Source organism: Cyclopterus lumpus, chromosome 15 (assembly GCF_009769545.1).
Source record: "Cyclopterus lumpus isolate fCycLum1 chromosome 15, fCycLum1.pri, whole genome shotgun sequence".
Taxonomy (NCBI): Eukaryota; Metazoa; Chordata; class Actinopteri; order Perciformes; family Cyclopteridae; genus Cyclopterus; species Cyclopterus lumpus.
Window position 1 is genome coordinate 12,526,146 of NC_046980.1, and position 24,685 is coordinate 12,550,830.

The window sequence follows — 24,685 nt, forward strand, 5'->3', positions numbered from 1 at the left end:
TAGTCTACTGTATACAAATAAACTTGGTATTAAAATGAACATGGCTTCAGTTTACCAAGTAATTAATATGCTAGGTAATGACAAACAGTGTTGGGAAAGTTCACTTTCTACATGAACTAGTTCAGTTCATAGTTCATAGTTCATAATTCAAAATTTTGAGTTCAGTTATTTTTTTTTATGTTGCGAGCTATAATTGAAATCTGTCTGCAATACCGCTCTTGGCCTCTCACACTTGCCAGGCAAAGGGCTGAAACGTTCAGACGCAACGCTGATGACAAAGACGTTCAAAAACGTTTATGTTTCTGGCAGACAATGTTCCCAACCAGCTGCATTCAGGGTCCAGCTGAGCTAGGCGTGCACAGTCTTGTTCTCAACTACATTTAAGTTCCCTGTTATATGCTTTTGCAAAAATTCCCCAAATTCCCGTGGAAACTTTCCACCCCTTTGCAACCCTACATAAGATACATTTTGTATTTTCACAGCATACTATGCCACTTAATACACAAATGCAGGTTTACGACCTTTCAAATTACTTTGTATGGTACATTTAATTTCAAATTAATTTGTATGATACATTTATTTTTTCTCTGGCATTCTTTACTATATCTTTTTAATAGCACACCATATTACAATTTTTCTAGCATCCTGGCATAGTATGACTTAATAAATGGTGTGCTATGATTTGGTATTTAACATAGGCTTGAACCTTTTCTGACATTTACAACCTTATTGATAAAATAGTTAAAGAGTTATTGCAGTCACTGTCAGAGTAGATTGAAAAAAGTATGAGAGCTGGAGAGAACAGTTTACAGTGGTTTAAATAACAGGACTTTATGATTCGTCTAGCTGGAAGACATAATATTAGAGAAGGAAGGAAGGAAACACTTCTTAGCAAGCGGAAAACTGCATTCTTTGGGATTGTATTGCCCTTTAAAAATATATTTCAGGTAAAAAGGATTGGTTATTATCTGCCCGGGGGAGGTAAAATACTGCAAAAAAGATAATTTCCACAACCCATTTGTTAATCATAATTACAGTGTAGTTTTCAAAAAATAACAAGGATATTCGACATACAAAGTATGTATTATCAGAAACTACAGTACTGCCTATACCACATAAATGTCATGCCTGATAAACTGAAAACCATAATTGGGATTATTTGGTGACAAGAAACTTTAAAGGTTTACAAAGACATACCTTTGCTTTTATCCCAAACACAGTGATGGTGTAGATATAGCTTGTACATGCTCAGTTACTCTACTGAAAACCACTTGAGAGATTTATTTGTAAAATGTACAGAGAAATAAGTTGCCTACAAAATGCAGACACACATTTGATGGTGAAAATGAAAAGGCAAAGTCAGTACAAGTCATCAGAACTAATTCCAGCCGCTACACATGGCAGAGGTCTCACATACAAACCAGCGAGCGTGTTCAGACTGAACATGTATTTAATATCAAACCTCAGCAGGTCGAGCTTCATTGCAATCACTCAGTGCCAATCCTGATACAAACATCTTGTTTGTTCCACCACAATCAGGACTCATCATTCAACTTATTGCAGAAAAGGGAATGACCCACTGATGACGGGAACTTTGCGTTCTTGGTCGAGCTCCTGGTCTGCTCTTTGCTCTAATTATCCTGGAAACTGGCCTTCCTCTTCTCAACAAATGCAGTCATGCCTTCTCTACGATCATCCTGCAGGGAAAACCAGACACACACACACACATCATGAGTGGACTGTCATAAATCAGAATCATCCCCGTCACTCCCTTTCAGATGGGCTCTCCTACTCACTGTAGCAAAAGTAGCATGGAATAAGCGCTTTTCCAAGCGATTACCCTCAGCCAAAGTCAGTTCATAAGCTGCAATCAGACAAGTCAAACATCATTAGAATGTGTTCAGTTAAGTAGGTTGAAAGATGTTCAACTTATTGGTAGAAACAAAATGTACACACCTGCATTAACAGCCTCTTTAGCCATCGCAGAGACCAGTTTGGAGTTGGCAGCGATTTTCTCGCCACATTTAACAGCTTCAGACACCAACTGGTCCACCGGATAAATTTTACTCACCAAACCTGAAACACACAAAGCTACTGAATTAGGTATCATAAATAAATGAAGACACATCAGTTTATCAGGTACACACCCTGGTAGAGTCTAATGAAAGCGCCTGTGTCCTTATCGCAACGTTTTCTGGCAGGAAAGCATCCGCAGGGCGCTGGCAACACATCACCACACTAACCACCGTTGAATTCTAGACAGCTACTATCCATTTGTTTTACTTATTTTTTTTTTCACCATGAGCACCAAAATGAAGAATGTCTGCTTCATACTTTGTATGGATGAGCCTGTCAACCCTCAATCTGACAGCCTCACAATTGTAGTTAAGTGAGATACTTAAACAAGTAAATGTGTTTGAACACTGTACACATACCTGATTCCTTGGCATTTTGTGCATTAATTCGGTCTCCTGTAAGCACCATCTCCATAGCCAGGGATTTGCCCACCGCACGGGTCAGCCGCTGGGTGCCACCCGCCCCTGCAGATAGACAGACATCATGAACTCCAAAGCAAGAATCGGGTAACCTTGATATAAGGAAGTCGCGTCTGAACAGGAAGGAAAGCAGATCATTCTGAGTCTTTACCAGGAATAGTCCCCAACAGGATCTCTGGTTGGCCAAACTGCGCCTTCTCTCCAGCGTAGATGATGTCACACATCATCGCCAGCTCACAGCCTCCACCGAGCTGAAACAACAGAATATATAGTATGAAACGAAGACCCGTCTGCACAGGGGCTAGTCTGACTCTTCATTGATTCATACCCCATTTATATTTGGTGCATCCTGAACTTATACAATACTGGATATACGGTGTTAAAAGCTACACAGTAGAGCCAGATGTGTGAAGACACCCCGGCCTTTTTGGTTTGGGGACGTTTTCATGGTATCTCAACAATATGCAGACAAACAGTTCAAAGCAAATAAATTACATGCGATAAGACATGTGGAGAGTTAATAGTTAACAGCCTGGAGAAGAAATAGTGCACAGTGAAAAATATACAAATAAATAAAATGTCATTACTTTCTATCATACATTTGTACACTTACTGAGTACTTTGCTTAATTACTCTTATTTTGAGAATTAATTCAGTTTCTTTTTATTCGTTTGTGGAACATCTGGTTGGAGTTTTCTTCTTCTTAATCCTTTCCATATTTTTATTTTCTTGCTTCGAAGAATTTTAATTTGAATGTAATGTTTGCTTTTATCTGTTGGAAATCCCACTGCCGCTCAAAATTAAAAAGATAAATGATATTAATGAACACTCACAGCAAATCCATTGACAGCTGCAATCACAGGCTTCTTCACTGTGGACACTCTATTCCAGTGAGCCAGGAAGTTTCCACCGTAACACTCCTGGAAAGTTCGATTCTGCATCTCTTTAATGTCCGCTCCCGCTGAAAAACACAAAAGTTGAGCTCACTACTGATGCATCATTGGAAACAAACCCAGAAGACACACAGTTCTCTCACCAGCAAAGGCTTTGTCACTGCCGGTGATAACGATAGCTCCGACATTGCCGTCAGCTTCAAAGACATCCAGGGCCTGTCCCACCTCCCTCATCAGCCCGTCACACAAAGCGTTGAGAGCCTTGGGCCGGTTCAACTGGATGAAACCCACATCACTCTTCTCGCCTCGCTTTTCCACCAAAATGTACTCGTACTGACCACCTGCATGAAAAGATGACACTGACGGTAAGATTTTTGGAGCTTTCTGCAGGGTTCAGAGTTAGGATTAAAAGCTTTTTTTAACAGCACATAGAATTAAGAAGATTAAGAATTAACAATAATTAATAACCGTTTCATAGTTATGCTGGAAACACTGATGGAAAACCAGTCGGAATAATATGGCCTTATATCACTACTTATTATATCACAGTTTTCCAGTACTTCCCAGCAGTATATAACAATAATGTATATAACAACACTACAAACAAAGAGCCTTATAGCTAGTGCCATTGACATTGTATAGCTTTTTATTGAAGAATTTAAATTCAATTTCAGGATTTTCAAGACGTGCATATATTCCAGTGCACGGCGTGTCACTGTTCTGTGGACTCGACACGAGCAGTGTAGACTTTCAACCAGGTGATGGATCACTAGAGTGGTGAGAGTCTTGGTTAATCATTTAAGAAAAGTTGAAGGATCAACTCTAACAGCCTTGTGTCAACACCTAAAAGAGAACCTGCTGATACACCTTGAGGAGCAAAGTTACAGAACCAAGAGCCATGGTGGGTGCTTTAAGAGATAATCCTGAAAAACAGACTCCCCTCTGGGATATTGCAATTATTTTGACAGTTTACATATCGAATCACCGACATAAGTAGAAGCATAGTATAACATAAATAGGTTTTACGATTATGTAATGCTGTTTACGCTAAATTCCTACATGCACATTCAGAATTTTAATCTAATTTTAATTTACCAATCACGCTGACTGCTGTGGAGCAGCAGCTCCAGGATTTGTCTTTGAAATAATCACTGTAGTCTGCAGTAGACTCCCTGTTTTGTAATACCATTTTAATGACATAACAGTAGCCAGCCATATGTCCTTACACGTAGCAGGTGTTTTAGTTTTCAGGATTTTATTGTTTAGTTTTATGCATGTTCATTTTTGACATCTTGGGATCATGTTAGATATAAGCAATTCCACATAATCCCTTGGATGTTTTTTATTTTGTGTCTACAATCCATAAATAAATCAGATTAAACATGCAACAATTCCCAAAATGTATCTGGGCTGTACAAAGTCATAGAAACCACAACTGTAATTTCCATTTTTTGGGGGTGGAATTTTCCATGTGCACGGTGAGGATCTTTATGTGAACAACATGTTAAGAAATGATGCTCAAACGTGCAAAGTTAACACGAGTAAACACAGAAGAATAAAATAACAAACTTCACGAGCAGTCCGCTCCACACGCGTCGCACATTCACAGTCAGTGTCGCAGGCTTGACATTGTGGAGGGGACACTTGTTCGTGCGGCCACAACAAGATGACCATGGACACGTTGTTAAACACACACCTGAGCTGTAGTGGCGCGCGGCACACAGGACGGCCGGTGCTGCTCTCGAGGACTTCAGGAGTGACGCCGCACTTCTGCAGAGGAAAGCCATGACAGTCACGACAGCAGGCTGGAGTCGGTGGACTTGCTCCGCTTCGTTATCGCCGGAAGCTCGTTCGGCTTGCTTCTTCTTCTACGATGGTGTCTTTTGATGAGCATGTTTAACAAACTCGTGTTACCGCCACCTGGTGTCTGTGGAGTATTTTTTGTTGTATTAGTTCTTTTAATTAATTGAAGATAATAAATGTACAAGTATCAAGGCATAATACCATAACTACAATGAACGCCTCTTCAAAAACAATTCGATTGGAAAGGTAATATAATAACAAATTAACAAAAATAAGATAATTGAAAATAAATTAAATTAAAAAATAATAAAATAATAAGACTGCACTCTTCCACAAAAGCTTTAAGGGTCATCATCACCATCATCATCACCATCACCATCACCATCTTCATCATCATCATCATCATCATCATCATCATCATGCATGTTCAGTTCTTTCTAAGCTTTAAGGAGAGACTTTGCATGTTTACCTTTCATTGGGCTTAAAGCACTGCATGGTTATGGCATAAGTCACTGACCCAGTCAGATGTAATGTATTCTTCACTTTTAATTAATTTAAATAAAATGTGCTTTATTCATGTTCGTTATTGTAGCATTTTTTTTATTGTTTACTCCAGGGAAAATAATTCTGATCTTTTTTGCCTTTTGTTTTCTTAAATGTTTATCTTCTGTAGAGCAATTTAAACGCTGTTTTTAAACGTGCTATATAAATAAAGTTGTTATAATTATATTATTATTAGATTCTCTCAATGACATCATGTTATATACCTTCTACAAATTCCGAAAGAAACCATACACCTTTAGCAACATTTTATCTGGAAGTTAACCTGATTACCATACACATAAAGTTGACGGAGAAATACATTAGTCAGTACATTTCAAAAAAGAAATGTCATGGGTTTATAAGATTTATATGAAGCTATTGACTCATCTGACAGTATCACATTCTTTGGTGCTCTCTAGTCCCTGTGTGCATGAGTGCGCTGCGCGTTCCCGCCGTCATCTTCATGAACGAGCCTGCATCGTCCGTGACAATCCCCTTTCATCTTTCCTTCGAGTGCCAAAACATAGGAAAGGATACCAAGGAAATAAGGTAAGCAGCAACCTGGTTAACGTGGACGTGGGTGTTTATGAATACAATTAATTTATTTTTAAATGGTGGTGTAATTTATGGTATAGCGTACAGGCTAATTTATGAGAACACCGTGAAATGAACATCATGTATGCATTTGCAAAACGTTTTATTGATATCATCGTACAATGGAAGAGGACTGCCACAGTTCCGTTAGAACTCAATTATAAGGATGATGGCCTATTAGGCATTAACAAGCATGCCATATTTTGCCTTTTTTCATAATCATTCGTGGAAGGAATGATTTCATGCTGAAAGCCAAAACAGCAGTTTTCTCTGGTGAGCGTATTTATTTTTAAACTGACCTACTTTAATGGAAAAGGGCAATTTGCAACGAAATGTGTCTTTACTAAACAGCAATACTGAACGCTAAAATGTCACATTTAGTGATCTGAGTGCTGTCGAGAGCACATTATGTCACACCGGTTTAGGGTGATACAAAAATACAAATTTGATTCGTGAATATAAAACGCATGTTCGCAGCTGTTTGCGGAAATAATGTTCTGTCAACCAAAAAAAAAACAAGTCTTTGTTTTAAAACTACATTCTCAAGGTAGATGGATCATTTCTCCACGCATATCCCCCTTTAAATGTGCACCACAGGTAGGTCTAACATGTGCACCATTGTGTATTCTTCCTGCACAGATGTCAGGAATGACCCAGGTGGTCGCGACATGCTGGACCTGCCTGCTGCTTTCTGCTTTCCTTTGTGAGCCGGTGCTGTCGAAGGGCGGTCGTGGAGGGTCCCGGGGATCCTCTCGAGGCTCCCACTCCCGGAGCCCCACAGCGGGGAGAGGAGGCGCCTACGGCGGGACCCGCTCTCGCTACAGGTCGACAGGGCGGTCCTCCGCCGTGAGGGTGGCAAGTGCGGCAGCAGCAGGGGCAGCAGTGGCATTAACAGCTGATAAATGGTACGCCTCCGCCTACCGCCGCAGCAAAGCCGACAGCTCAGATGAAGAGCTGGATTACTACAACAGGACCAATTACTTTGATGCACAAATGTCAGGCTCAACACAAAATGGATCTTCTCTCTCTCAACTGGTTTCCATTATTATTGCAACACTTTCCCCCAAATATGGACTTTTTACTGGATAACATACTGTAGATGTTCATCTTATTTTTCTTGGATAAATTCCTGATTCAGTCTAGGATTAAGTTTATGTTCTTGATCTGACTATAATGTGCAGGACATGCACTGGAAAGACCAGTGGTGGTCTGTACTGTATGCTTTACACATAATCATCTGTACCACGGACACATGTACATTACCAACACAGTATTACATGTGACATTTCGCCACTACAATTAGTTCATTCCCTAAAGTTTCATTCTGAGATTTGTTTAATGTTTTTTTACAGAAAAACCAATACACTTTATAGAGTGTAATCAAACTACAAGCTGCCAATTGTATTAGTATTGCCAAACATAATTGTATCTTAAAAAAAATCTTTATTTTCATAAAAAAACAAAGTGCAGTGAATGCCAAGACATTTATATAGGTCAATATCACAAATCACAAAATAACCTCAGGGGGCTTTTTACGATCGGGACACCATACACCCTCTGTACTTTATGACCGTAGTCGTAGTCACTGGTGTCGATCGCGATAAAGATGATTCTCAATCATAAGACAAGGCAAATGAGAGTAGTGTCCATTTAGAAAGTTAAACTGTATTTTCACAATCATCTGAAACTTCAGTGCAATTCATAGCCTTTTATAACACCTGCCATTTAGAAAATCAATTTCTCAGATCTGTGTATTAACCACGTCATTGCTATTATGGGACGCTAGAAAACAAAGTGCTGCTCTCACTGTTTTTTATGTCTCCGATGATCTGTCCATCATTCCAGAGGCGCTTTCAACCTGCAGTAGACACTCAGGAGCAACAGACTGTTCCATATCAATAAGTGCACTATATTACACACTACAACACTTATAAATACAATATTGTTATCACTGTTTTTGTGCAAATAAATATCCTGTTTACACCATTTCAGATATCTGTGTCATGTATTCGAAAAGCAAAGCTCAGAAAAAATGTCTTACTTGAATCAAGTTGAATCATTTTATTGGCAAAGGATCCAGTGCAGACTGCATCATGTCCCCAAAATGTTGAAATTATGATGACCTCATGCATGACGACCTCATGCTGATGACCTCATGCTTTCAACGATGGACTTCCCTTGACAACACTTGTGTGGTTAAACCTTCCAGGTTGAGGGCAAACCCAGAAACCGTCTCTGGTGTTCTTCATCAAAATGTCTGTCAGTCCAGCATTACTTGTCCGAGCTCTCCTTTCCTGAAGGTTCTTATGAAATCGTAAGCTGCTGCGGTGTAGTTTGGGACAGTGATAGTGATATTTCCTGAGGGAGACGAGGAACAAAGAGTTTCATTTTGAGACCTATCTTATAAATATGAAGATGTCTGTCAATCTCTTGGCAAGAAAGTAAATAAGTGTACTTTCCAAAATGTCATTGTATTCCTTTAACTCAATGAGACTGAGATATATATAATCACGTATACTGGATGTAGCAGGAGCATCTGTAGGAATAGCACTTTCTTACCCACTCCAGTAATGGCTTTGACCCGTTGCGTCTTTCCAAGTCTTACAGCAATGCGTTTGAGGACATACTGGATGTCATCGCTGGGCTCTTGGAGGCCATATTTTTCCACATAACTGCATACAAACACAAACACACACACACACACACACAATAAACATTTACACTAATGTGAAGTAGAGCTGTCATGATATTCCAATTATTGCGACATCCACCTAAAATAAGATTAACCAGATTAATTAATGCTATCAATAAAATTCATCTTATGCGTTAGTCTCTTTTTTTGGCCAATAAATTACACTTAAAATACAAGTGAAAGGAGGTGGAGAGAGTGTCTGTGAACATAATTGTATATATATCAAATTATTTCAGAAGCACGAGATTGATTACACAATGGTACTCAATATTACATTTTTTATATTACATTATAATCAATAATGCCAACACCCCTAATGTGAAGCAAAATATATACACTGACCATATACAAGTTAATTAAAGCCTACCTGAACTTCCCTAGCCTGTTCAAAGAATAGAGTAAGTAGTCAGCGATAATGTCTTCACCCACTAAATGGTCCAGAATTGTCCCTTGAGAAGGAAAGAAAAAAATATAAAAATATTTGTTGAGTACATAAGTAAAAAAACAAAACTTCATATACCGACAAATGTGACAGCAATTCCCCAATACAACAACGTTTCCACATGGTCTTTCCTGAACAACAGTGATTGTTGTTATGATGGTCAAAGATAAGAGCAATAATCCTGTTCTGCTCACCACATAAAGCCAGCTTCATGCCTGTTTCAACACTCTTAATCTTAGGAGGCAAGACTCCTGGTGTGTCCAACAGGTGCATTATGGGTCGTTCACACACCTGAGGACAAAGACAGAAACAAATACTTTGCAGATGCGCGCACACACACACACTATGAACCCATGAACACACAAACATTCACAGTGACAAACTTGTGATCGACACTCACCTGAATTCTAGTCAGGATCGCTTTAGTTATACCTGGCTCCCCACCTACTCGAGATGCACGACCTGGAGTTGGTATATAATTACACCAAATATTTATTACTGAGATGATTATACTGAATCAACGTTCAACAACTATCCACTACTTTATTACACTAACCTTTTTTCAGGTTTGTTCGTCTCAGGGAGTTAATAAGAGAGGACTTCCCCACGTTGGGCACTCCAATCACCATCAGGCAAAAATTTGTATTCTGAAAGATTTACATGACGAGGTTAATGCACAGGCAACACAATGGCCTCCAATACCTTAAAAATATGAATATTGAGGGAAAGACTGTCAATAAATGTTTCCATGTGGATTCAGTGCCACTGAGGCAATAGAAACACGTTTGAGTCATAATAAAACAGCATTTTGGTGAGCAATAATTATAGCTCTGTGAAGGTATGACTTGTTATTCAAATGTTTTATAACTCTTGTATCAAATAGCTTATTGCAGATATGTTGTTAAAGGTTATGTTGTGTGATAAGTAACAATACATTATGTTTGAGGTTGTTTAGGAATAGTAAGGCCACTGTTTCTACGCCAGATAGCCCTGACAGCTGTACAATGCCTATTGTCCTATTATTACTTAGCTTACTACTCTCAAAGTTGAAACCAATATATATTATTAAACCGTCTGGAGTGAGCATACCTCATCTCTGTTAAAGCGTGGTTGGCTCTCAATAATTTCCACCACCATTGGCACCAACTACAGAAAAAAACTGGATTATTTTGCACATTTGGGCTCTTCATTTTTTATTTTATAACAGGTGTGAACAAAACTGCAAACAGTCAAATGTTGAGTATTCAGTGAAGATGACCATTACCTTTTTGATGTTGTCATCGCTCTGTTTTAAACAGTTTGTGAAGAGAACGTTCCTCACCCCCTTTTTTTCTAGCGTCTTCATGATTCTCTGCAGGGCAAATGTAAATAAGACATTTTATGTACAAGTACATTAAAACTGATGTGTGACAACACCAGCAAGACTTTTGACCTGCTGGCTGGAAAGATCGGCAAGGTCCATCTTGTTTAGAATTAGCAGGTGGGGTCTGACATCTAGAGTCTCCTGAAACACAGGGTTTCTTCCAGAGAAGGGGATGTCCAGAATGTTAAAGAAAAATCCAACCGTTCTTTTTTACTATATATCCTCTGGAATTATGTTTAATGTGAAGATTGTGGCACATTAACCAATCTTTAAATTGTAATCGTTTTTGACTGTCATTCTACAGTCCTCACTTCATCTGATCATGCTTTATGATTTGTTCTGGGATTCTCTCCCATTAGTTGTGGTGAGATATTCTCCTTGACCGTTTTGCTGCTGTGTGTTTTGTAAGGAAGTGTACTAATGATGTAACGACATAAAAAAAACGATGCCACTTTGCGCTGACTTTAACAATAAAGGATATTCTGGCATCATGGATTTCTACGATGCAGTCGACACCCTTGAGGCTGGCTCTCATCTGCTTGAGTCCTGCAAACGACCAGGTCACACTGTTATTACAGCAATTATGTGACCAGTGACTTATATTACATACACGGATGCTTGCTTTGCACTCGCACACATTTATTCAAATTGCACAATTTGATATACTCTCGAGATAACTTAAATCGAAGTTGTCACCTTTAGCCATGTGTCCGGGGAACCAATGAGCCACTTCCCGTTCCCCAAAGTCAAACACAGTCCTGAACTGGCCGACATGTCGGAGCGCGTGGTACAGTTTCATGGCTGCTGCTCGTATGACTCCGCCTGGCGTTTGTTTGTGTCAAAGTCTTATTTTGACCGACTAGCGACAAAGTGTCTTGCTGCTGGACATTTTGATGGTGTGCGTCACTGTTTACATTCCGACTCGAGTTTCCCGTCAAGCAACACTGTTCCGGTGACTTCTTCTTCGGTTTTCTTTTTCGCAGTGTACACGCTAAGGATGATGCTACTGCCACCCGCAGGATAAATACAATGAATTGCTTTAACGACTATCTCTTGGACCTGTATCGTGCAGGAACTAAATACACATCTTTGCAACGAGTGGATGCTATCAAATGATAAAACACCACGACTCAATGAGTCTTCTTTCACCATTTAATGGCGGCTGCTTACCAACATCAAGGTGTACCTACTATGCTGGAGGGTTGGCCTGAGTACCACTGAGTTACCTTTACAAACTCTATTCAATGGTCTTGTTTATTTTTTAAGTAACGTGCTATCAAAATGACTCACCCAATGTTAAATAAACATTTCAGATTCATTTCCTGGTGTGTCTGTTTCTGCAGATTTTTTTTTAAATATCTGTTTTTACTTTTAAATGCTCTTTTGACTTGCAATCAAATAAAACAGTTGCTTGCTTATAAAAGGAAACATTTCAAAGTCTGGTGTGTGAATAAAAACACTGTTTTATTGTTTTCTATACAAAGAAGCCTTTCATCGGGAATTCAAAGCTGTATCCTTAACATATTTAATGAAAATGTCATTACTGTATCGATTCATTTTGTCGTCCAAGTTCATTTATATTTGAATGCAATGAACAGCATAAGGTAGGCAGTATCTCACTTCACTTGCCTGGGCACTGCTTTACATCAACAGCATCTCTCCATAATCCTCAGAATCGCAGATTTTAGCCATCCATACATCTGAAAAATCTTTTTTTGTCAAAGAAACATAGATTCTTCTAAAGCTTTGACTTAGATGGACTCTCAAATGGACTCATGGAGGAGTAGTGAGAGATGAGTCTGTCAGCTTCTCTCCACCCAGTGAGAAGAGCTCCATGGACGGTGGAGTAGTAGTATGGATGAGTAGCCTCTCCAGCAAATAGCACCTGCAGGGGCTGAAACAGACAAACTAGTTTCAAGAGTCTTACACCTTGGTTAATTATGTGTTAATCTGTGTTTGAGTATGAACATGTACTTGTGACTGGGATCCCTTTGTAGGCAGGGGCTCCACCATGTTCTCCAGGTCCTGTTCTGAACAGCCTATTGCTGGGTAACTGTAAGATCCACATGTCCAGGGGTCATGAAACCACTGGGAGCGCAGGGTTCTCTTTGGGGTGATGGTAGGGTTTCCTAAACACACACACAAACACACAGTTAGTCTGCGAGTGCTAAAAGAGATCTCTCTAAAATTAATTTTATATAGGAAATACATAGATCCTGCAGAGAAACTAATGCACTCTAAATGGTGGACAATTGTTTCCCAATGCTTATGATTTAATTAGCATCACCTGTAAATCTGCGGATGAGTTGTGTGACAGTGTGTGTGACCTCTTGTTCAGACAGTGTCTCCATATACTCAGACTCATGTCCAGCAATCCAACCACACAGAACATGGCCATACCTGGAAGTTAAACCATAACAGAACTGCATTTCCAATCAATGTATTTACCAGTTATTTTCTATTGAACACAAGAACAATGGAGGAAAGCATCATCAATTGTGGTTGTCGACCTTTCAGTGGGTTTGAGCACAGTGAAGGCACACAACTTCCTTATCCAGGACCTCTGTACATCTGGTACCTTGTCCACCATGCCGTCCTGAATCATGACAAGAGATGAAGCATATGTTCGCCATTTTGTGAACTATTGTCATGGCATGAACATCAAACATTTTAAATTTGTGGGAGGAGACTAAGACAACATGGCATGGTTGTGAATTGTAATCCTGAATTGGTGATTTGATAAGATGTGGTATACCTGCTGGTCAAACAACCACTCATGCTGTATTATGATGGGTGATGGAGGGCAAGCCATTTCTAGTGATTCCTATTCTCAAGGCTGTTCTATTTTTCTCTCATAAAAATATTTTAGAAAGAGATGAGAATGGGGGAAGCGAGGAGTCAAATTAGCTAAATGGAAAGCAGGAAGAGAGAGAGGAACAAGCTGATTATGTAAGCAGTAGTCTGTATTTTGGCGGGGCAAGACAAATCGGATTTTAAGATATACATCAGTGAGACGTCTTAAAGTCAGGTGTACAGTTAGTTTAACCCTATATAGACATAGTTGCAACATTAAGTATTGTTATGGGGCAAACTGTCTGCCAGGGAGAAACTGGAGAATCTGATGACAGCAAGGCAGCTGTGGAGAACTATGTGACTGACTGAAGGTTTGGGTGGGCGGAGATGTCGGCCTGCATTCGTTTGTGGGGAGCAATGCTTGGTGGACATTACGGGGCACACAGTGCTTGGTGGCATTGCTCCCTCTGACATGTTAATCATTTGTCTCCGTCTGTGTTGAAGGTGTATGTGTTTCAACAAGCCTTGGTGATTCCTCTTCCTTTGAATGTTTAAATAATTCAATAGTATATAATACTATTTCTTTTGATGATTGAATCCAGTGTGTTTGCACACACACACACACACTTTATAGTAGATGCTTTATTCATTAACTGCACTTCTCACCTCATCTTCCCACACAAGATAGATGACCTCACAGTCAGCATCCCACCACGGTTCATCAAACTCCACAAATATTTTATTGTTTGTTCCAAAACCGAGTCTCTGGACAGAGTGCAGCTTGTGTAGAGGGAGAGGAGGATGGAACAGGGCTGAATGGTGCTTCTTTAGGTATCCTGAACAAACAGAACATGGTAGGTTTTGTTCAGTACTGAATCATCTGTTTAAAACTACACTAAAAGTGTAAATTTGATTATTTACCACATCAAAAGTCAATGAAAACAGTATCTTATATTTCACTGTGATCAAATCTTCTGTATTTCAAATCTTTATAATCGAACTAGAAACTAAAATGTTAAAACGGCCAAGTTCCCCTGACAACTAAGTAGTTAAAAATGTCTTGTGAAAAGATGAGTTGCAGCACCATCGCAACATTTCATGCACTTACATGGAAAACAGTAAACTTTATTTGTGAATGTAGGTGTTGGATTCTACCTAGAGGTACTGTGACAATGACATGATCAGCAGCGATCCTCTCCTCATCACACTCGATCATCACAGGGTGTTCCCTCTTCTCTGTGTTGTTCCAGTGGACACAGCAAACAGGCTGATTGTAGGTCACTAAACCACTGGGGAGCTCCGACATCACATTTTTGACCAGACCTTCATAGCCACTGAGAAAGACAATTGGACATGCACATGTGTGCCGAAACAGTTAACAGGATAATGTACTGCTAACATGCTCTGCGAGGCCCCCGCCTGCAGCCTGAGCTGGGAGGGAAGCTAGCTGGCGAGAGTCTGGTGGGCCAAAAATTGACCCATGGAGACTCGTCCAGGCACAGCCTGAAAGAACCAAATGTGGACCCACCACACGCAGGGATAGGCATTTGGGCTGGGTGCAGTGTGAGCCAGGAGGAAGGCAAATGTGAAAGTTGCAACACTACATGTATGAAATGTTGGAGTACAAACCCTGGGAAGGTACAGTCCAGACCAGGAAGAGTTTTATATAGGCCATAGGCCCCCAGGCCCACCTCATCCATGCTGTGAGAACCATTAATGCAGCACTCCAACTTCAACATGTTACTGATCATACACTGTCGCAGGGATCTGGTGGTTGCGTCGATATCTTTCCACTTCTCTGCTGCTCGTTGTTGAACCTGCACCAGATAACAAGAAACAAGACAAACTGTTAATTATTACAAGATGCAGTTAATGTGTTATTGTTTTAGTCACCAAGAAAAACATACCTCTGACCGGATGAAATCTCCCACAGAAGCCAGGGGTTCTCCTCCTTGACTCGTAAATTTTGAACTTTCATTCAGCAACTCAGCAAACATTTCTTGAGTATGATAAATGTCGTCAGCATTCAGCTTCCGACCTGAAGACGTTACACAACAAACAGAATACTAATTAGGAAAATATCCTCAGGTTACACTCACACTGCAGTAATTAATCAATGACATGTTGGCTACATATGCCAACAATATTTCGTTTTTGGCTGGGTCTATTCTGCTAAGACAACTGTTTCATACTATCCCTTATCCTGCTGCAGATGTATACACAATGTGTAAAATTGGACTATATAAATGAAATTGACTTGACCTGAACTGCAGAAAACGTTAGGGACAAAGGGGGGATGTCCTCCAAAGTCGATGGCCTGGTTCTCTGGGTTGAGGGCCTCAGGGTCCAGGAGCCTGTACTTACAGGCCAGACCAAACACAGGGTTCTTCTCGGACGGTCCATGGATCCAGTTTGCTCCTATCTCAACAATATTATCCCCTGCAGATGGAAAATAATGTGTGGTTGCAGTAAGAAATCAGAATCATAACTGTTTATTGCTCAGTACGTTATATAAGAAATGTGGCTCAGTGATTGGTGCAATAAACAAATAAACCCAGTGCAATATATGAGACATTTAAAAGTATCGTTATAACTCACCCTGGTGCTGGTTGGAACACAGCTCCAAGGAAGGAGCATGTTATACGGTTTCGTTTTTGTGCCTTGACAGCAATGGTATAGTTGTTGTTTATGATAGGGTAAAACCCTATACATAAATCAATAACCATAATAATCTCTACTTATCAGCTTATTGTGATTTACTGCAGACAGAGAGCTCTGGTTATAGTTCAGAAAGACTTTTATTTTTTATTAGGCGACACAATACTTGAATCTGTAAGGTCCCAACAATCAGATTGAAAATAGTTTTATAGTAGCAGTCTGTATTTATTCATGCAGTGCCGTAACGGAAACACATGAGGCCCCCCTGCAGAATAACCCTGAGAGGCCCCCCCCCTCCCCCCCATATGTAAGGGATAATGTATTGTCCGGCGGTCATTATCCAAAGATAAACGAACAGGACCCAAGCTTTTCTTTTGAGGGAAATTTATTCAATCAGAAAAAACAGCTCAAACAGAGAACAAATGTATTCCAACAGAAACCAAACATATGCTAGGGCCTATCAAACAGCTCAAACAGAACATATGTTACAACAACATAACAAATATGCCTACATATAGTCGATACACTGGTAGGCTACTTTCTACAGGTTTGCATTTGAATACACATGTGCTCGTCTTTTAGCAAATCTGTGCAAAGTCTTTAACCACGCTCTTTACATCTAAACTGACGTTTATTCTCTATGCTAAGGATGGCCACACCTGACAGCCTCTCTTGTGACATGGAGCTTCTGAGATATGTTTTGATCAGTTTTAGCTTGGAAAATGACCTTTCTTACTTAACGGTTACTTTTATTATTTTGTACAGAGCCGTTGTCTTCTCAAAGGAGTTGCAGTGTTGTACAACGTGAAATGAAGTTAAACAACGATGTGGTTGTGGAGATAATTAAGGAAACGTGTCCGATAATGGGCGCAGGGGGTGTAGTCAGAGCATAGGTTTAATAAGGTTAATGTATTTTCAAGCAGTACAGCTGTCAAAGTATAACGTTAGCTACGTGGTAATGTTAGCTATAGCAAACAGTACAATACCTGTCTCTTCTGGCAGATGAGTGCATCCTTCACCAGCTGGTCGAAAAAGACTTGTAATTTTGAGAAGTTTGGCATTTAATTCAGAAATGTTCTGTTTTGAATGCCGCTTTTGGGCACCACTTTTAAATGTGCGTTTCATTTTTCCTCAAGAGAAATTTCCTCGTAGTTCTCCCAGAATACACCGCGGCCCAACAATAACACAAGTCCGCGTAGCAGGAGGCCCTAGTGGTTGCCTGTTACGATTGCCTTTACAACTATTATTTAAAACTTATAAAGCCAGTTTAAAATACTTTTTTATTGTGTAGCTTTATATGAGAGAGACAACTTTGAGGGATATCTTAATGTTATTACGTAATGTAATATTATTTATTTATTACATTATTCGGCCCAGATTCGGCAGCCGATAAACCGGTTGCCATGTCTCAGACAGAATCTGCCCATGTCCGTAACAGCTACACCTGGGCCAGACATGGCAACAGTGAAATGTGCCAAAGGTGGCTCACATTTGGCCGCATCGAGCCGGAACACAGCCGAGTCAGCCGACACTTAGCCGCAATACGGCCGAGTGCGCTGGCTAGTGTTGGATTAAAAAATAAAATTGCCATGCGAGGCCCCCTGTCACTGCGAGGCCCCCCCGCAGTGCGGGGGCTGCGGGGGTGATTTCTACGGGCCTGTATTCATGTCAGAGCTCAGTTTAGCGCTTTGGATCAGAGGCTGGTGATGCAACACTTTCTGCGAGGCAATGGAAATACCATTAAAGAAATTACACTTATACCTTTGAGACTTTGCAAGAAAATGTGTTGGTGATTTGCAAAAAACCGACAAGATAATCTGCAGTCCCAGTTTTAAATAGTATTGCCGCTCACCCAGTCTGCCAGTTTGTATTCTTCCTCCGCTTCTTGCAGTCGCTTCAAGAATGCGCACGTGATTAAATCCAGCATTAACGAGCCGGTGGGCGGCTGCTACACCCGATATCCCGCATCCTATAATAACTATGTAAGCATTCACAGACATAGCTGGTTCTGTACTAACGCAAAACACCAGAATCGGGTTAACAGTACTTCCTATAGGGCAAAGACCGACGATTTAAATAGTTTCTTCCTGTTAAGATTTTCAAAATAAAACTCGTTTTTAGGAGGCTGGAACCGGGCTTTTGTTTTTTGTAAACATATCATTTTTATTTTTCATGGCAAAAGAAATGAAAGCTGAAGTTTGTTGGCGTTGATTGAAAAGAAACACTACGAAAAACTGTACCCCAGGGCACTTTCTGCAATGGAAAAAAAAAAAAGAAGCATAATGACTTGTCAACATGAATTTAGCTTTTCACCCGATAGTCACTGAATGAAAAAATAAAGAGAGAAAACCCTGAACAATGTCTATATTCTAATGCTTCAAATTGAGCAGTAACGGTATGTAACTAATAGCCTTCAGCTTAATCCTCGTCAACAACATCTCGAGCGCAGAAGCACTGTGAAAACTACAGAAATGCAACCTCTTATACAAAAAACACAAGTACTTTATCCATAGCTTCTCACATTAGGATTAAACAGTACAAAAAGGGAGTACATTAACCATTACAACACATACTCACTGTTGTGGCAATTTATCATGTTGTTCTATAAAATAACTTGTCTGTCTTTCTGAAACCCTGAACATATGCAGACGAGGCCATCAAACGCACTAGAAACCCAAATAATAAATGTTATCTTATCAAAGGAATTGCTTTAGGGTCATTCTGATCTCACCACTTAATCCTCTTCTTTGAGACAGAAGTCCATACCAAGCCTATACCAAGGATGGGACCAAGGTCTTGGCCGTGGTGCTTCGGCGGACAGGACAACGAATGCGAAGGGGGACGACGAGACAATGTGCATAAATACTCTGGTAAACCTGTTCTCATGGTTAGACCGCCAAACTATTATTATAATTAATTATGAATTATTCTGGGTCTGTTCAATGCATTCTTAAAGCCATTGATTTCTCACAGGGAGGTTAAATGGACTATTTTCCACCACTCAAGAATTTTAGGACGTTTTTAAATGATATCTTGGTCTCTAGTGCAAAAGTGTAGTGGGCAAAGGATGCTGCAAGCTAAACTCAAAACTGCCTGAATTGCAGAAATTCAGACAACATAAACAGAATTGGATTCATATTGTATGGAAAATGTTTCCAACAATATGAATGGACAACTCAAACCTGTAATAAAAGCAATTCCTTGTGTTAATATACATTTTACGGGACCAAGCAAATGATAAGGAAAAACATTTGTCTTTGTGGGGTCGTTATAATGTTGTCAGATACTTGCAAGTTGAGCCTTTACATTTTTGGATCTAGGTGGCCACATGGAGGAGTAGTGAGAGATGAGTCTGTCAGCTTCTCTCCACCCAGTGAGAAGAGCTCCATGGAGGGTGGAGTAGTAGTATGGATGAGTAGTTTCTCCAGCAAATAGCACCTGCAGGGGCTGAAACAGCAGACCACAGTTTTAAAGAGTCTTATGCCTTGGTTAATTATGTGTGAATTGGTCAGTGCACACGTTTGTGTTAGAGTATGAACATGTACTTGTGACTGGGATCCCTTTGTAGGCTCCATCATGTTCTCCAGGTCCTGTTCTGAACAGCCTATTGCTGGGTGAGTATAAGATCCACTGTCCAGGGGTCATGAAACCAGTGGGAGCGCAGGATCATCTGTGGGGTGATGGTAAGGTTTCCTAAACACACACACAAATGTGCTCACACTGAAAGAGTTGATTTAGCCAATAATTGTCTCCACATAAGTTAAGCAGACTAGCAAAGTAACGGCAAGCTAGGAATTTCATTATTTATGGTGAAACAAGATGTCTATGTGATCACAATGATTTTAGTGCTGGGTACCAGTTTAAGTTTAGAATCTGTTTAACAAAGTTATGGATGAATTGTCAAAGTCATACATTGAACATGTCATGTGTAGTCACAGAGAGACAGGACCTCCGGGGCTGGGAAGATGTGAACCTTGCCTCTGAGGCTACGAGGCCCCCATAAGCCAGGCGTGTTCCCTCGAATGATTCGGGTGCCGAGTCCATATGGTGGTTGTACTGCCCCTTCTGGAAGCTCCGGGGCCCACCCTCAGCCAGCCAGGTCCCCTCGAAGGGGTTAAGAGCTGGGTCCACCTCGTAGACTGAAGATCCCCTTCTACGGCCACGAGGCCCACCAGAATACAGGCGGGATCTCAACATACATCATCTTGAGATCTTCTAAAACATCAAGATTGGAGCAATCTTATACAGTAGTTGAAACATAAAAATGATAAGCCATACATGTGGCCCCAGAGGCTGTAACATTTACTGCATACCTTGCTAAAAATGGAAACACTTCTCTGCTCGTCATGAGTCAAAATAGACAGTTTGGCCAGAAGGTGGCACTACAAGAGAGGCCACATTGATTCCTAAATCAAAAGAGGTTGTCCTTACAGTGGCTAAGATATCTCAGACACAGCTTTTCTGTGTATTTCCAGTGTGTTAAGCAGTTTTTTTAACATTACATTCAAGTAAAACAATAGAGTATTACTAATCATTTTCATCCATACTAGTGATCAGGAGGCAACAGATTGACTCACCTGTGAATGTTGGGATGAGCTCTGTGACAGAAAGTCTGACCTCCTGCTCAGGAAGTGTCTCATATAATCTGACTCGTGCTCAGTGATCCAGCCCCAGAGAACATGGCTGCATCTGAGAGTTAAATTATCAAGATGAGTCACATGTTTGCATTGCTCTCCGAATATGAATTACCCTGGAAACTTTAAATCGGGAAGAATGGGCATCCGTCACGGTTCATATGCTGCTGACCTTTCAGGAGGTTAAAGCACAGTCAATGTTGACATCTTTAACATCTTTAACATCCTCCTGAAAAGACAAAGGACATAAAACAAACAATGTTTGTGTGCATTTATAATCAGGTTTTGTTTATTTAGCAGTGAAATACTTAAAAATGTTTATTCTTATTTGCAGATGTAAAAAAAGACAGGACATTTTTAAAGAATGAAATGACATTTAGAAGTTGGTAAATGTGTTATGAAGTTCATGGCTGCACAAACAGACCTCATCTTTCCACACCAGTTAGATGATCTCACAGTCAGCATCCCACCACGGTGATTCAAACTCTACAGATATTTTGTGGCATGTTCCAAAGCCTAGACAACAGGGTTTAGACAGAACAGGGTTGAATGGTGCTTCTTGAGGAAAAAAGTTTATGCTAATAGGGTTGTTAGATATTTTACCATACTACTTATACTGAGGAAACACCTTTATATCTGGTTCTATTAGGCCATTGTGGGCAATGTTGCAAATCAAGAAGCACGACTATTTTTGCAATGTAATGAAGTAATTTGATATAGAGGATTACATTATAATAAAATAGAATAAAGGCTCTTATCCATATCGACCATCCCTACTGGTTGCCTAGCATGTCACCCCACAACTAAACTAATGTATTATTGTGCTAATGTATTATTTGCTAATGTATTATTTGCAATCATTCGATTCCATGCATTGAGATGACCAATACAGTACAGTATGTGTGCAGAAGTCTAGAGGCGCTGAGACAATAACATGATCAGCAGCGATCCTCTCCCCATCATCGCATTCAACCGTGACGGTGTTTACTACGCTTGTTGTGTTGTTCCAGTGGACACAACGAACCGACAGATTGTCGGTCACGACACTAGTGGGGATCTCCAACATCAACTTCTTGATTACGCCTTCAAAGCCACTGAAAGAAAAAAGCATATATACAAGTTACCTTAATGGATTTGTGTAGTACTCTATTGGACCTGGACAATCGTCTCTCTCATTAAGGCTCATTTACCCCAAGGAGGACCAGTTTATGGGGAACATTGCTTCACGGTATATTTTACATTACGAGAAGGCGATTTTACTGTGCAGAGAGGTCCTCAACAACAATCCATTGATATTTGTATATAACAGTTCAAATATTGGGACATTATGAATACCATCATTTCATTTTCGCTGACTGTCTTGTAAAATATCATGAAAACAAACATGGACATAGCAGTGGTCCTCATGAACAACAATCCAGTGAAAGTTTAATATAACCTTTTAATGATCTGCTTTTATAACTGTTCTGATACTGGGAAATTATGAATATCATTATTTATTTTAAGCTGACTGTCTTTAATTTTCTCAAAAACTGTACAGTAAAATATCATGAAAACAGACATGGAGATAGCACTGCTCCTCATGAACAAGAATCCAGTGTAAATGTTAGCTAACCAAGAAGGACATGTTTTTATTACAGATTAAAGATTATGATTTGGTAATATTATAATGTTCAAACCTTTTTTCAATTAAAAACATAACAGTATTGAAACTTCATATGTTATTATAAAGTTATTTAATATGTCACAAATAAGGTCGTTTTTGAATTGTTATAAAAATTTGTAAATATCTTAGACTTAAGTTTGTCAAAGAGCTTATTTTCTGGAATAATCCAATTGACAGGGCTGCTTCAAGGTGGGGGGTGTTCGCTGGATGTGACTGGCTGTTTCCATGGAGGAGTGTTCCTCCATTCAATTATGTCCTCATCTGTCTTAGTCCTGGCCTTCCTGTACAATTTTGTCACAGAAATATATTCACATCTCAAAAACAACATTCTCAACTGCTGTGATTTTCCTTCTCATCCCTAATCAATCTTATTTCACTGGAAATTTCAGTTGCTATTACACAGCGTTACAGTATAAACAAGTACATAAAAACACACATAAGTAGACTTGAATAAATATAATATTATGTGATTAGTGGCTACTTGCCCTTGTTAAAAACAAGGTGGCGTGATTCTACAATATTGGCTGTATGAGTGTTGCTCTTTTCCTGCATCTGGCATTATGTCTCAGGCATGGCTGACTGCTCCATATTAAGTTTGGATGCCTGCTTAGCCTGTTTTTGTTGCGTTTTTTCAGGTCAAACACAGACAAGTCAGAACATGTTTATTATTTTGTCAAACCTTGTTGACAAATGTCTCCTCTTTTAGACTCCTATGTCTGACTGCTGCTAAATACAGAAAGATAGTTTTTCTTGATATATATCTTGTCTCACTGTACTTTAATCTTTAGAAATGTGTTTTTTGTATCTATTAGCACATTATTATCCGTATTCACTTGATTTGTTGGACAAGAGAGAAACGTTCCTCTGTATGTTTGGAACATGTTGAGAAATTGACAATAAAGCTGACTTTGACTTATTTAAAAAAAAAACAGCCTTTGTTGGGCCTTTTTCAGTATGCAGTCGATATTCTCTGACCAGTTAAGACCGTAAGGAATCTGCATTTTGAGGAATTCAAAACTATCTACCGCATCGTCAGAAACACCATGAACGGTGACCATTGTACTTGTCGTCATCAGCAAATTTAGTAATTTGATATTTTGCAACACAGTCATCTAAATACGCTGTAAAGCAGTGAACAACCCTGTTGTTCCTACATGCTCACAAAATATAGTGTGTACATAATTTAGCAGTCTCTGTGACCAATGCACCAGGAATTCAGACTTCTTGTAACAAAGTTGTTTAAGTCTAAATTATTTGCTGCACAAATTCCCGCCTCTGTCGCAAATATTCCAAAACACCCCTCTGACACACTTTGGCTTTGTTATGTATAGTGCATGAGCCTTTGCAAAAGAGGTTTGTATGTGTGTTAAAAATGAATCAAACTACAGTAGTTTACAAAAACGAATCGGAAGTAACACACTATATGTAAAACTGAAATGGGAAGTAGAACTGAACATTAAATTGTCGAATAGTGATTGGCATTCCATGTGTACAACGCAACAGACTTCCACTAGTTCTAGAAAATGGAGGGAATTTGGGTGGAAGAACCTAATCCGCTTTTTTATTACACCATACACAAAATATAAAAAATTAGGTATAGAGCAACCATGCTGGAGAGAGTGTGGGCAGATGAATGCCAACCACTCACATTTTTTGGTCATGCTCAAAACTCCAAACATACTGGGACCAAGTCATTCAGACTCTGGAGGAGATCTTAAGCTATAAGATCCCCAGGGACCCACTGATCGTTTATCTGGGACATGGTGATCTAATTCATAAGAAAGACAATTATCTATATAACATCTTGATACTAGCAGCTAAAAAGGCCATCACAAGGAACTGGATTAAAAGTGACCCCCCAAGCCAAGGACAGTGGCTGGACATCGTGGAGGAAATACATAAAATGGAAAAAATTACTCATTTACTAAAGGTTAAAATCAGGGACCAGCGCTGGGAGAAGTGGATAGCATTCAAGGTATTAAGTGACCAGAAATGAATGGTCCGAAATAGTGTAAAGAGCAATTGTTGACCCCCTATTGTTTTTCATTGTCTTCTTTTTTCTATTTATTTTTTTTTAATCTTATTTTTTGTCATTTACAATGTTTTGTC

General features: G+C 39.7%; 4 protein-coding genes across 4 annotated transcripts; 1 reads left to right on the forward strand and 3 right to left on the reverse strand.

The window, feature by feature from the left end:
• Positions 1-805: 805 nt before the first annotated feature.
• Positions 806-5,247, reverse strand: echs1 (enoyl CoA hydratase, short chain, 1, mitochondrial). Its single transcript, XM_034552788.1, has 8 exons — positions 5,085-5,247; positions 3,532-3,729; positions 3,329-3,456; positions 2,647-2,746; positions 2,436-2,540; positions 1,957-2,076; positions 1,797-1,864; positions 806-1,697 (listed from the first exon to the last, which is right to left on the reverse strand). Exons 1-8 carry the CDS (start codon positions 5,173-5,175, stop codon positions 1,632-1,634), a joined length of 876 nt encoding a protein of 291 aa, XP_034408679.1. The 5' UTR covers positions 5,176-5,247; the 3' UTR covers positions 806-1,631.
• A 996-nt stretch (positions 5,248-6,243) lies between these two features.
• sprn (shadow of prion protein) lies at positions 6,244-7,466 on the forward strand. The gene is made up of 2 exons (XM_034552818.1): positions 6,244-6,283; positions 6,968-7,466. The coding sequence occupies exon 2, from the start codon at positions 6,968-6,970 to the stop codon at positions 7,415-7,417; it is 450 nt and encodes a 149-aa protein (XP_034408709.1). The 5' UTR covers positions 6,244-6,283; the 3' UTR covers positions 7,418-7,466.
• An 899-nt stretch (positions 7,467-8,365) lies between these two features.
• mtg1 (mitochondrial ribosome-associated GTPase 1) lies at positions 8,366-11,774 on the reverse strand. Its single transcript, XM_034552819.1, has 11 exons — positions 11,522-11,774; positions 11,307-11,371; positions 10,895-10,999; positions 10,727-10,813; positions 10,552-10,608; positions 10,019-10,109; positions 9,863-9,924; positions 9,657-9,753; positions 9,388-9,469; positions 8,888-9,000; positions 8,366-8,686 (listed from the first exon to the last, which is right to left on the reverse strand). The coding sequence occupies exons 1-11, from the start codon at positions 11,622-11,624 to the stop codon at positions 8,589-8,591; spliced, it is 960 nt and encodes a 319-aa protein (XP_034408710.1). The 5' UTR covers positions 11,625-11,774; the 3' UTR covers positions 8,366-8,588.
• A 490-nt stretch (positions 11,775-12,264) lies between these two features.
• si:dkey-275b16.2 (peroxisomal N(1)-acetyl-spermine/spermidine oxidase) lies at positions 12,265-18,367 on the reverse strand. The gene is made up of 10 exons (XM_034552722.1): positions 18,129-18,367; positions 15,881-16,057; positions 15,526-15,656; positions 15,248-15,435; positions 14,774-14,952; positions 14,285-14,454; positions 13,336-13,421; positions 13,113-13,225; positions 12,800-12,954; positions 12,265-12,719 (listed from the first exon to the last, which is right to left on the reverse strand). The coding sequence occupies exons 1-10, from the start codon at positions 18,274-18,276 to the stop codon at positions 12,564-12,566; spliced, it is 1,503 nt and encodes a 500-aa protein (XP_034408613.1). The 5' UTR covers positions 18,277-18,367; the 3' UTR covers positions 12,265-12,563.
• Between the last annotated feature and the right edge of the window lie 6,318 nt (positions 18,368-24,685).